Raw genomic sequence first — 13,170 nt, forward strand, 5'->3', positions numbered from 1 at the left:
AAAGTCTTAGCTGAAGACCACAGACTTTATTTTTAAAGTGGAACATCAGCTGTTCCAAGCCCTACGTGCGAGCAAGGGCAGCACCAGCCTTAGAGACCGCAGCTGCCTGGAGATGCGACGGCAACGGCTGCATTAGTGAGCGCTGACAGAGAGCTGAAGACGAAGAGATCACCAGTACCCTGCTGGTGGCCTGATTTTGAGGGAAGGCAAAGAGCGTAGGAAAAACATACTGTCAGCATGAGCCTGCACATTAGTGTTGGAAACTGTATCTTGCCAAATCTAAGTGTTTTTTCCCTCTGTTTTTTTTTCAGTCCCTTGAGAGCACCCGTCGAATGCTGCAGCTTGTTGAAGAGGTAAGGGCCAGCATTTTACTTGCACTTCTGTTGTGGGCAAAAGTGATGGAGAGTCTGACACTAAGTGTGGTTTCTTAACCTCACATCGCTAGGGCATGGCTTTACGTGCCACTCCGTCCCTCCTTATCCTTACCAGGGTCATTCAAGACACTGTGCCCTAGTTGCCAAGTGTCACAGTGCAGGCCAACTGCTGAGGCACAGTTTTGCCCACACAAGAGTATCCATTGAGACAGGCTACTCGACATAAACCAAGGAAAGAGCCTCCAAAGGTGACCTGGAGTCAGGGACAAGTGGCTGAGTTTGCGGCAGAGCTCCCGGAGCCTCATGCAGGCACCGCTCTGATGTCCTTGCCGTAACACTGCAAGTGGGGAAGGCGAGAAAGGCCCTCAGTCTGTTGCCCTGTCATCTTTAAATACCTCCCTCTCCATAAACACTTGCAGCTATTTATAGGGCATTGGTCACCACAGCATTTAAATGCCACTTCTTTATGTATCTCTGAAACCTTCGTTAGGATTTGAAGGCTCATGAGATGTCCCAGATTGAACCCCAGAAGGGAAAAAACAATTCAGTCAGGCTTCCTTTCACCCTCTTCTTAACAAAGGGGTTTAAAAGTTGGAAATTCCCAAGCTCACTTTCGTTCAGAGTGCTCAGCCATCAGGTGGTGGAAAACTTTGCTCACGCCTGACAGGACGTATTATTTTCAGACACCATGCGAGCTTTGGCTCTGGAGCTGGTGACATTTTTAATCAGGGTCATCAGCACTGACAGTCCCAGTACTCCTGACAAGCAGAGGAGTCTCCAGCAGAGACAACGGGAAGAAAATTACATCAGGTCCCACGTTCAGGAACAAGCACAAGCCCAGCCGTAGGCTTCATGGCCTTGAAATCAATCACGACTGTGGAGATCAATGGAGTCCAGTGGAGACAAAATTAAATTTCCATATACAGATAGACAGACAGATGGGTCATTGAGCATAGTCAGCATCGCTTCTCCTCCACAAACACTTCAGTTCTGGGCCCCTTGCAGCCCAAACATGCTCTTATCTCACAAGCAATCTGTCCCTTTTTGCTGCTCAATTCCCTGGACATGCCATTTCTAACCATCACTTTAAGTCAACTCTGTGCTGGATGCAGCTCCTCCTGAAATCAATTCAATGACGTGGAAGAGAGTCTCAGATGGGTACCTCCACAAATGCAAGGCAGGAGAGCCTGGTGCCCCAAAATGCCTATGATCTAAATAGGCAAGGCAGATGATGAGTGGGAAGAAAGAGAGGCGCAGGAAAGGGAAGTGATTTGCTCAGGGCCAAGCCATCAGTAAATATCAGCCCCGTCTCTCCTGAGCCGTATTTGTGTGACCTATGCACTGCTTGAGTCTTCCTAACATATTGAACCAGCATATTGTGAATGCCACTGTAATTTCAGTATTAAATCACAGCAAATGGCAAAGTGGGAGGAGAACTGGGACTGCTGAATTTACCAATGAATTTATGTAGGGCTCTAGCGCTTCTTGGAAGAGCTCAGCATCTCTCTGGACCTGGCTTTTATTCAGATGCTACAATATCTTCGTGATCAAATAGAGAAGTTTCTAAAACTAGCACTGAGTAGTCAAGGGAATTCTTCTACAATGAGCTGAATGTTATTTTCACTAATGCGACTACAAAAGACCTTTAAAATTTTTCTGTGGTCTAAACAGTTGGTTGATTACTCTGACCCCATTTCCTGGGTACTTTTAAAAAAATGCAGCATTTAGGGAGTGAGAGATTTTATACTGAAAAGACAAATGGTGAATGTCTTTGAAATTGAACTCGCACTGCTCTGATTTAATAGACCCAAAAAATCCAATTAGACGCCCTCGCTTAGCAGAACCTGTCTAGTGGGTAGAGATAGAAAATATTCTTTCTCAGTTAAAGAATGCTTTTTACTCTATTCTCTTGATACAGCAAATCTGTTTGTTATTCCTTACTCAGGAAAAGGATGCCTCCATGTTTAAGCATTATTACCATATACATATGTATGGATTCCTGTCATGGTTGGCTCTGCTCTATTACATACTGGGAAAATAGAGAATAAACAGACTGAGTTGGCTCCGCTCTGGAGACAGAAGAGTGCCGTCCACCCCGGGGAAGCCCTATAGCAGTACAAGGCATCCTTAATGCTGAAATGTAGGTCATAGCCTGGGGGACAAAACCAATGTCCCCAGAAGACCGTGCCCCCTAGGCTAGGCTGCGTTTGGAGACTAAGCCCTGGTGCTGTTCCAAGGGAACGCCAGCAAGGAAAACCCAATCTGTTACTGCTTCTTATTTTTATAGCACAGCTTTGCAAGAAGCTGATTGTTTCAGTCCTAGCACAACAAGGGAAGCAGGGAGAAGTGGTAGGTGGCTGTTGTAAAGATACCACTGCTTTGTCCCAAGGCAGGTACGTACTGGGATGGCAGACTACAAAAATCAGTTTGCTCTGTGGTGCCCTGCACACCCATTCAACACAGTTACATCTACACTGACCAGTGCTCATTCGAGCTACCCAGCTACTCAGTGCTATAAGTACCTCTATTTTATGATGATGCTGTGCAATGTTTGGGCCAAAACATAAAACAAAAATGAACTGAGGCAGAAGAAGTGAGACTAAATACACAGTTTGCGGCTGACCTTCTTATTTTCTTGTTCAAGCGTTTTACCTCTGAGCCAGCTTTATGAACTGCAGAACAACACATGCAAGGGGAAAAGCCGTGAGTCTGCTATCATCTTCTAGTAGAACCACCACGGCCTTTAAAGAAAATCAATCATTGCAGTGTGGGAAAAAAAGGCGGTTTCTAGCTATGATGCAGCAAGGGAAAAAAATATCCACAAGATCAGTACTGCAGAAAGCCCAGCAAGAAAGCACTTAGCAACATGTACAGATAAAAGGTCTGCTTTGTACATTTAAATCCAGACAGGACTACCTTCTCTCATATGCTGGGGGGGTTAAAGTCAAGTTTACTAACATATCAAAGCTGAAATGGTAAGCTATAAATGTTTGATAACCTCATGATGCTGCTCTACACAGACACTGAACAGACAGTATGCCATTTTACTAACTTCCTTCATTCTTGATTGGGAAGGGAGTTTCCCCGTGACATTTTTATCACAGTCAAATGTTCTTTAGTCATAAGAATAAAAGAAAAAACTATTCTATTCATTCAGAATTTGGTCCAAAGCTTGCCAAAGCTAATTGGAAAAACCCCTTTGACATCATTAGCTATTGGAACTGTTCTACTCAGAAAAGTGTTTTAATCTGTAATTCCACAGAAATACGTTTCTGGCACAGAGGAAGGTGATTCATAATTTGGTCCTATGCAGGATTAGACCCCTTTGTCTATGTGAACCAGCTGGGTAGCGCTGGAGTCAGGGTTATCGCCCTAGATGAAAACCAGGCACATAAGATTCTAGTGGGGCTTCACAGATTCGTATCAGCTGAGGATCTGAACCACAGGGTGAATTAACAGGCTGAGAAGTAACATGGCTCCTTAATCAGACACAGAGAGACATTACAGTGTTAACAGGGTGATAGGGAACTCGGAGCAGGAGCCGAGGAAACGCATTACTATGGATGACTGAAAAAAATGTTTCTTTGACCACATTTTTGTCTTTAGGGTGTTGACACTTCTCTTTAGTGTCTCTGGGAACTGTTAGCAATGTCCGCCTGACCTGGTACATAATTGTCTGTATTAATTTATTCAAAACAAACTCTATAATCCATATTGATTGAAGAAAAATTCTTCATTGAAGTGGAAGTTTATGTGTTCTTCACAGAACTGAGAGCGTATATCTGTTTTTCAGGGTATCTCCTGAAATGCAGAGAAAGTGAGTTCTAGAATTTGGATTCTGTATCTGATACATCATTCCCTTATACTGTTATGAAAATCACCCCTCAGCCTAAACCAAAGTTGGAGTAGCTGCCTTTTGTAGCAGGCATGGATAGGACGCAACACACTGTGGTCCTGGAGGGACTTGATGGGCCCTACGAGAAGTCATTCCAATTCTCTTCCTAGTTTTATGCCCACCTTGGGAAATTAGGCGATATAACAGCAATAATAAGAAATGATAAGAAATGAGGGTTGCTGAACACTCAGGACCAGCCAAAGCAAAGCATGGTCACCGGGCCCCTGCTGCGACCACGGCTCTTCTGTGAGCCTGTTATCAAGGTTTATGATCACTTGTTGTAAAACATATTCTTCTGGGCTGGCACTTTGCAAACACAGCTTTTGTCACCTCCTTTCTCTAAGCAACCAGTTCGAGTGTGTCTGCTGACATGTGCTCCCACCGAGACCAAGGGGAGTTTCGGTGATACTTTTAGTGCAGAAAACGCCAACATTGTCTGTGTTTGGGTCCCAAACACACTTGTGTGGCACATTTTTTTCCCTATATTCCTTTGTGAAGAGGTTTTTGAGGAGGTTTTGTAGTTTCCAGAGATGCCTCAGTCTGCTGTCACAGAGGGTCAGTTACTGAGTGTTTCTTTCCTGCTCAGACGTCTTGATGATGAGCACATTTTTAGAATAGTTCTGTCTTACAGAGATGTTTGGTTTTGAGCTATCTAAAAGATAAGTCACAATGGAAATGTGGAACTTTAAGGAGAGTCTGGATCTGTTTTAAATGTACAAATGTGATTTTTTTTTTTAATTGGCTTTACACAGTTATTTTTTTGTGAAAAAGCTGAAAATTAATCCTTAATAGAAACTTGGAACTGGAGGAGATTGTCACTTGATGTCTGAATCACCTCTCATCTTTGTCAGTGAGCATCTTTTTATTAGCTTCAATATGCTTTGGATTAGAGCTCAGATGCAGACAAGTCTATTCAATGCACACCCTTTAGTATTTTCACATAAGTATTAATGCTGTGGCAGGCTGCTCTTAAGAGATATGGTATTTCCTGATAAAATTAAATGGCACTGATGGTCAGGTAAGTGAAAGAAAATTGCATCTCCTTCGCTCTGTGCAAGAATTTAATATGAAATACAAACCATAAGATCTAATTGCCAAGTTTGTCTCTCAGCATAGGTCTTATTCAGAGCACGGGACACCTTAGCTGCATGAAGACAGTTAGTTCAGATGTTAAAAATTGCAGGAAAATAAGGTCAGAGGCTTAAAGAGCAGCAAACATTTCTCAGCCCGACTATGTTTGACTCACTGAAAGCCAACAAGTATCATACCACCAATTACGGGTTCTGTGAGTCCAATATTTAGAAGGGCTCCATGTCAGACTTCACCATATTTACTCAAAACCAAGACGACTGAGGATCTAAGCAGTTTCCTTGTTTTCGCATGAGGTATGTTTGTTGTAGTACATATAAATCTTTTGGGGTAAGACATCCTTGGGTATCACGAGCATAAAAAGAGCACAATAAAAAGCTAATGCACATCCAGTGCTCAGCAAATCTGACATCTGCCCCACAGAAAACATAAGATCATGAAAAGCGGTTTTCCTTACACTAAATAGGCAAATCTAAGATTCAGACACTAAGTTTCTAAAGGTTGCAAAAGTAAAAGCTGACCGGGATTCAAGTAAATGCAGTATGAGCTTGAAGGGAGGGAGAGCAGCAGCACATAGCTGACCCAACGGCAGTAGGGCACAGCAGACACTGGGGAGAGACAGGAGGTTTTTTCTCTCCACCTAGCAACTCATGAAGGATTTTAAAAAAAAAAAAAAAAAAAAAGAAAGAAAGAATGAGCCAGGCTGCACAGACCTGATGTTTTTCCCAGTTTCTACAGTGACGTAGACATTAAAGACAAGAAAGGGAGTGCAGGGAGAGGCAGACGAGAGTGCAACAAGAGGCCTCTCGCATCCCTCTTGAACTGAGCATGATCCTCTTGATGCAGAGCAGAGAAGCACCAGCTGCACCAGTCAGACAGCCCTTGAGTGTGGCAGAGAGTCAGGCTTGTAGCTGAGCCAATGTGGGCAGCGCAGCGCAGGCCTGCCTGCGAGCATGGACCAGGCGGCTGATGGCCAGAGAGACTTCACCGCTCCCAGAAAAAGAGATGAGCGATGGCTGTGAGCAGGGCAGTTGTGGGGAAAGATAATATGAAGTCCTTAATTTGCCTGAAGGAGGGGGAGGATGGCCTGAAAAGCAACAGGGACAGTCAGGACTCCAGGTTTCTGTTCCTCACGTTCCTGTGCAAATATGGGCATCTCCCCTGCCCTCTGCTAAATCGACACCACCAACTTTATCTCCTTCACAGGGGTATGGGTGGCTCTGTGTTCATGGGAGCAGCTGAACTACTGCTGCACATGTCCAGGTAACTCCCCTGGCAAGCTGTCAGGCCGCAGAGGATTTTACTTCCTCTGTTATTGAAATGCAACAATCAGGAGATCGTTCAGGGCATTAATTATTCAGAGACATTATCACCGCTCCAAGCAGAATGGAGCTAGTTTCTCCTTCGTAATTAAAAAGGAGCTAATCTGATCTGTGATATAGCTTAGTATCACAGCACCCAGAAACCTGAGACACCTGATCACACCCCAGAGAGATGATAATGCATACAAAACCCGGACTTGTGAAAGGTGCCCTGCTGCAGATTTAGGCGGGTGGGAGCTCTGAATTGCTTGGCTTTTGCTCAAGTCCTGAGTCCAGCAAAGGCGATGATAAGATTCCCATTAACCTCTGCGGGAGCAGGGGTGTGATCAGCACACAGGATTTAAAAATCCTGCCTTCAAGCTCGATCCAAAGTCCATTGATGCTAGAGGTTTCTCTTGGCTGAACTAAAACTTGGCTCAAACAACCCATATCTGTTAGATCTCCAAGCCAAAAAAATATGGCTTAATCCTATTAAATATTAGCCTGCTTTAAAATGGATTTCCTAAGTAGGTAAGCTTTCTGACTTCTGTGTTGCAAGCGCTGTGTACAAACCACTATGCCTCCTTCCCAAACAAGTCTGCATCATACCTGTTTTCCTTGGGAATTTCTCCTGTGGGATGAACACACACCTGCAATGTCAACACCCCCTTCTCCTGCTTCAGAGAACTTGGAGATGAACCCTCTCTTTTTAGAAATTACTCTTGTGTCAAGTGATTATTTTAATCTCAAGGTCCAAAACTTTGTCTTTTCTGCAGTGGTTCAGTATCCCATTGAATCATGAAGGATTGATGGTACAATTGAGAGTACCCGGTTCCTTACACAGTGTCCAGGCACATAAGGTCTTTGGACTGTGCCACCAGCCCCTTATGACCTTGTCATTCCTTTCACTGTTTTTCTTTTGTCTTCCTATGTCCCGTATCTAGGGCTGAGTGTTCCCTCACTGATCTCTCTTTCTCTCTCTCTTTCTTCTCCCCCTCTCTCTCCTTACCTTGCTACCACTATTGGGATGTAGAGTAAAGATGCTGGTATCAGGACTTTGGTTATGTTGGATGAGCAAGGAGGTAAGTTCAGATTGCTTCAGTAAGGAAGTATAACCATTCTCAAAGTACTGTACTAACTGTGTGCAATCCTGAAAACGAGGGCCAGAAAATACATTGTGGTTGTGCATGAGAACCCCAAAACCTCTTTGCCTTTATCTTCATTGTCTGACAAAGGCACACGCAATTACTGCGTAAGAGTCTGAACTTCTTTTGATCTGTTTCCCATTAATGTCAAAGAGAGCTGCAGGCTGAACTCATCCAAATTACCATTTTTTTTCAGCAAGGTTTGGGTCAAGATCCAGCTACATGATGAGAAGATTTGCCTCCATAAGTGTAAAATCCAACATTATTTATGCAGGTGCAATGTAATTTTCTGACTTGTTTTAACCACAAGTAAAAGGCATGCAATAAATGCATCGTAAAAGAAGGTAAACCAGGTTTAGTTTGTGTAAAATTCATTTGATTTTTGTATAGAAATGTCAGTGAGGATAACAGGAATTTAACATTAAAAGGTACACCACAATCAGCTCATTACAACTGGACAGATAGGAGCTTTCAAGCTTAGATGAATTCCTGTCTGTGGATGACAGTGACAAAGACAGCGCTAGATATATTCAATACATTCCAGGAAATTACATTTTTGCCCTTCATAATATTACAAAGAAGTGGGTAGCTTCCCTCTCCAACAAAACTATTAAGTCCTCATTTGCTGCAGACCCACAGCACCAGCAAAATGGTGTCTCCAAAGAGAAGTGAAATCAGCAGAGCATAAATTTCTGCTACTCTATATCAAACCAACCCCCCAAAAAGCCCTTGTTGTTATTTACTATGTGGCATCATACAAAACTGTACTAAGAAATGTTTTCTACAGAGGTAATGCTGTATTACTCATCAAGCCCAGACAGTGATTACAAGCAACGGTACGGCATTGTTGGGAAATGGGCTGCGGAACCTGACAGGCCCTTTCCATCTGCAATGTCCCTGCCTCTCTGGCAGTAAAATGAATGAAAAGTAATAACAGGGCCTAAACAGAAAGTATTTTCTCTTATTTGCTTTTTTGTGTGCGTCTCATTCCTTCCCCCCTACCTCCCCCTTTAGGGAGAAGAATTTAACCTAACCAAATTTTGCCGCATCGATTTGTCTTGACAAGAAAAATATTACAGAGAATATTTTGTTGCTTTAAAAAAAATTTTCTGAATAATGGAAGTAAAAGAACTGCACTGAATACAGAAAAACAGAAATTACTTATGTTGAAACAGATATGGCACCTGTCTAAATAATGTGTTTTGTTTCAGAAGTGAATTATACAGCTAAAATAAATCACAAATATTATCAAAGAAAGTCCATAAATATCCAGGTCTGTCTTGCGATGTAATTCACAGGCAGATCAGCAGAAACTTCAGTGGCTCCTATAACTTCCCTTGTGCTTAGTGGTGGGAAAGTATGTTTCTGTTCTCTAACTGTTATTTTTCCACAGATTGCTGGGGGGGTTATTTTGTTTTTAACCCTGAATTTTGTTTTTCACTTTGGAGTTCTACTATTGCTAAAGCCCTGTGTGCAAAAGTTGTCTGACCAGCTCTCGAGTCGTGCTAGGAAGTCGTGTGAGCCAAGGAGCTGAGACTGGACCCACTGACCTCTTTGGAGTCCAGGGAACTCAATATTAAACTCTTGTTGACACTGAAACCTGAAATGTATGTTGTATGGCCAGAGATGCAGTTAGTCGATAAGTACAGGAAAGAAACAGACAATTTAAAAGCCTCTTTAAATTGGTTATGGTCATGCCTTAAGTGGTTCAGTAAATTTAGCTTGTGACTATATGGTATGGGTTTCTCAAGGAAAACAGCCTAACAATTCTGCAAATCCTGGGAATATTGTAACCACTGTACTACGCTAAATGTTTAATTAAGTTTTGTCCATTTTAGCCACATGCAGCTGTAATAATTCCTGATTTTATTTTTTTTTTTTTAGTGATAAAGGACTTATTATATTATTGGGCAAAAACCGCTAATGATGACTTTGAACCCTCTGTAATTAGTGCAATGTGTGCAACCCACGGATGTCTCAGCAGATTATCAGATTAAGGAAATAATTTGCTAACACTGCCATGTGATCTCTTTTCAGCTGACTGCACAAGTCACTTAAGATTATTAGGTGTTAAATAGACAAAAAACATGACATTGATCTTTCCAGTGGGCGGCAAGGAGAATATCTAATCTCTGCAGTTGCTCAAAGCTCTATTTCTAGGTTTCCTTATAAAATTGCTTGCTTTGAAGTTAAACAGACCTCACAAGGAAAACTTCTTTGAGCTGATCTCAATCTAAATAACGCAAAGCAGAACTCATTTTCTGACATCAATATGCAGAAGTCTTTGGGATCATAAAAGGGAATAAGTCAACACAGTTTTACAACACCAATGTATAAATTGGTCTCTATACAATAAAGCCAGCCTGGCTAGCTCCTATTGCCTAAACATTTAGGACAGTCTGTTATGTCCCTACAGAGATGTGGAGCTTCACAAGAGCTTTCATGACTCCTCTTTCACAGAGAATGGGACTGCCATAAAAACTAGAGACCTCTCCAGTGCCCTTTGAAGTCACTGGGAATCTGAGTGGGCTTTTGGAGTAGTACCTCTGCAACACCATGAGTCACCATTTTTTGAGCTAGGTCTTATCACCCAAAACAGTTCAACTCAGTTCTTCCCCTCAGGAACCCACAGGAAAGAGCTGAGAGGTTAGATTCTCCTTGTTGAGATTTTTTTCCGTCAGGGAGAAAGCCTTTTCCAGACCCTATGTGCATCCATAATGCTTGCATTTTTTTAAACCTAGCCTTGAGTCGAGTTCCCTTAATTAATTATTTAAATATAAATTTGTACATAACACTTTAAATGAAAATATTTACATTTTACACTAAAAATGTCGTTCTGCAATGGATTATTGAGCAGTTGCAATTGCTCTGCTTCATTAAATATGCCTTTGAAACATGTTTAGAAAAATTTTAATATTTGGACACACGTTGGTTAAAAGCAGACTGTAGGAATGAAACTGACAGCACAAAGTGGGGATATGAAGATAAACCTGAATTGCTGACATAGCAGGTCATAGCTCTCTTCCTCCAAAGGAAACTCCCATCGCCTGGGAGTATCAGCAGCCAGAGATATTTGGACCTTCAAGGATGTTTTTTTGTGTGATGATGCCCCCACACAGTTTATTACAAAAGAATTTTGCTCTTGTATTCAAAATGGCGTGCAAGGGAGAAACTTTTCCAGTAACAACAGTAGCAACACAGCCATTTTTCATCCAAGACAAGATAGAGGAATAGCCACAACTTTGATAAGCCACAAAGAAAATGTCAATGCACCACACCAGCAGCAAATGCATAACCAGCAATGCCAGAGAATGCAGAGAGTAGCTTCATCTACCCAGCAGATCTGTACTGCAGATCAAGTTGAAGTACGGAGATAAAACTTCGGAATAACTGGGTGATCCTACAAGTAGAAGGGTTGACACCAAGTGCTAGATGACCTCTACAGTTTTTGCATGAGTTGCAAGGTTTATGGGTTTGTATGAGTTATGGCTGACCTGTTTCTACGGCACCAGAGAAACAACTGCAGTAAATACAAAGATATTTACCATTTACCATTCTTATCCATCAGAGAGCAAAACTATGGCCCCCTGCACAGGCGCCTTCCCCAGCTTATCTCCTATTCAACAACTACCACGAGACTTGATAGGCAGTGAGATGACAAAAGCAGGGTTGCTAAAGGTGCTCCAACACCTATGAGTTGAGCTGATCAGAGTCAGAAATGGTTTGCTAATTAGCAAAAAAAAAAAAAAAAAAAAAAAGGTAACTATCCAGATTCTACAGGAAAAATGGAATTAATTATGTTGAAAGTGTAGCACAGAATAAAAGACAGACAGCCTCCCCACAGAAGCAGGCTGTGCCTTGTCTGCTGTTATTTTTAGCACAGCTACATGTGGGCTCACAAGCACCCCCCACCAGTTCTCTTCCATTTGTACCTGTGCTCAGCAATGCCTCTCAGAGCGGAGCTAGGTCAAGACTCAGGATTTCTGAAAAGGCTGTCCTAGAAATGTACTTCACTCCAATATGATTCTCCTTTCTGGAAAATGGGATCACTGAGTATTATCAAAAACAGTTAATCTGCCGACTCTTTCAAATTCAGCCCTCTTGTATGCAATTATGATTACAATGTGCTCTTAGATGCCCTTTTCTTTTTCCCCCCCTCTAATTAAAATTATCCTTGGTGGAAATTGCTTCATTGCACAATACTCCAGACAAAGGAGCAAGTTCCCTTCACAGGCATTTAACTGACATTCAAGCACAGGCCCCAGATCCTGGCCACTAGTCAAAGAACATTTGTTATAAATTACAGACACGGATGCAAAGGTAGCGCAACACCACGCTTGCCCTGTCCTGGTCCTGTATCCAACGCTGTATTAAGATGCTTTTGCAGCTGTGTTTGCTCAAGAGACCACAGGAGCAGCTGAGGGATGCCCTTGCTACAGCTTCCCTCTCCCAGCCACTTCCCCAGATCTTCCCCAGGTGGGGATTTGCCAGGCTGCTACGCAAGATCCTAGCAAAGACCCACTGGAAAAGGCCCACAGTGCTACAGTAAAACTAACAAGACTAGCTTATGATCCTTCAGTTGCCTATGGTTTTAATACAGAAGTAATTCATAAGTATAACAATCAAAGTAAAAAAATATCCCTTCTTGTATCCTAAGATATGCCATTAGTTTGCCATAAGAAGATATACAGCTACTACGTTTGAATCAAAGTGACATTCTCGGACATAAAAGAGTATCAATATGCAAAAAGGGCTAGTAATCAGCAGAGCTTCCTAGAAAAAAAAAAGAAGGAAATCTCAATGAAACATACCTCTGACATGTATTCTGCTTCCAGAAAACATCAATTCTCTTATATATCATATATGGTATATAAACACATATATAGATGTAGTATATTCAAAGAATACTGCAAGAAACTATCAAATGATGTCTGAACTGTGACCTTGAAGTCCTTCTCTAAATGGGAGATAAAGGACATGATCTTTTGTAGGTGTGAATTTGCGTAGGTTGATGGCAATGTATGCCAGCAGACTGTCTTCCTTAAAACCTTTAACACAATACTCAAAGTTGGAATAGGGAAGGTCTATAAAAACAGACATTAAGTTAACCTTCTGATAGCCATCTGATTTCTTACCAGCAGTGATTCATTCTGGGACAGATTTTAATTTTAATATCAGTTATATCAAAACAAATCCAGAGTGACCCCATTCAGTTAATGCCTCTATAATATTTATGCCTCAATAATTGTGGTTAGACTCATGAATCTATTTCCTTGCCTGTGGGACCAGATCTTTGACAGGTATAAATCGGTGTTGCTCCATGAAGCCAGGCTAACTACACGGATTTAAACTGGTTAACAATCCAG

At 42.0% G+C, this 13,170-nt stretch overlaps 1 protein-coding gene across 1 annotated transcript in view; it reads left to right on the top strand.

Annotated features, from left to right (window-relative positions):
* Nucleotides 1–13,170, top strand: part of SNAP25 (synaptosome associated protein 25) — a 62,353-nt gene that overhangs the window by 35,213 nt on the left and 13,970 nt on the right. The window contains exons 3-4 of the mRNA XM_054196767.1: nt 312–353; nt 7,693–7,741. Of these exons, the coding sequence (XP_054052742.1) occupies nt 312–353; nt 7,693–7,741 (91 nt within the window). The remainder of the gene's footprint in view (nt 1–311; nt 354–7,692; nt 7,742–13,170) is intronic.

This window comes from Rissa tridactyla, chromosome 3 (assembly GCF_028500815.1).
Source record: "Rissa tridactyla isolate bRisTri1 chromosome 3, bRisTri1.patW.cur.20221130, whole genome shotgun sequence".
Classification (NCBI taxonomy): Eukaryota; Metazoa; Chordata; class Aves; order Charadriiformes; family Laridae; genus Rissa; species Rissa tridactyla.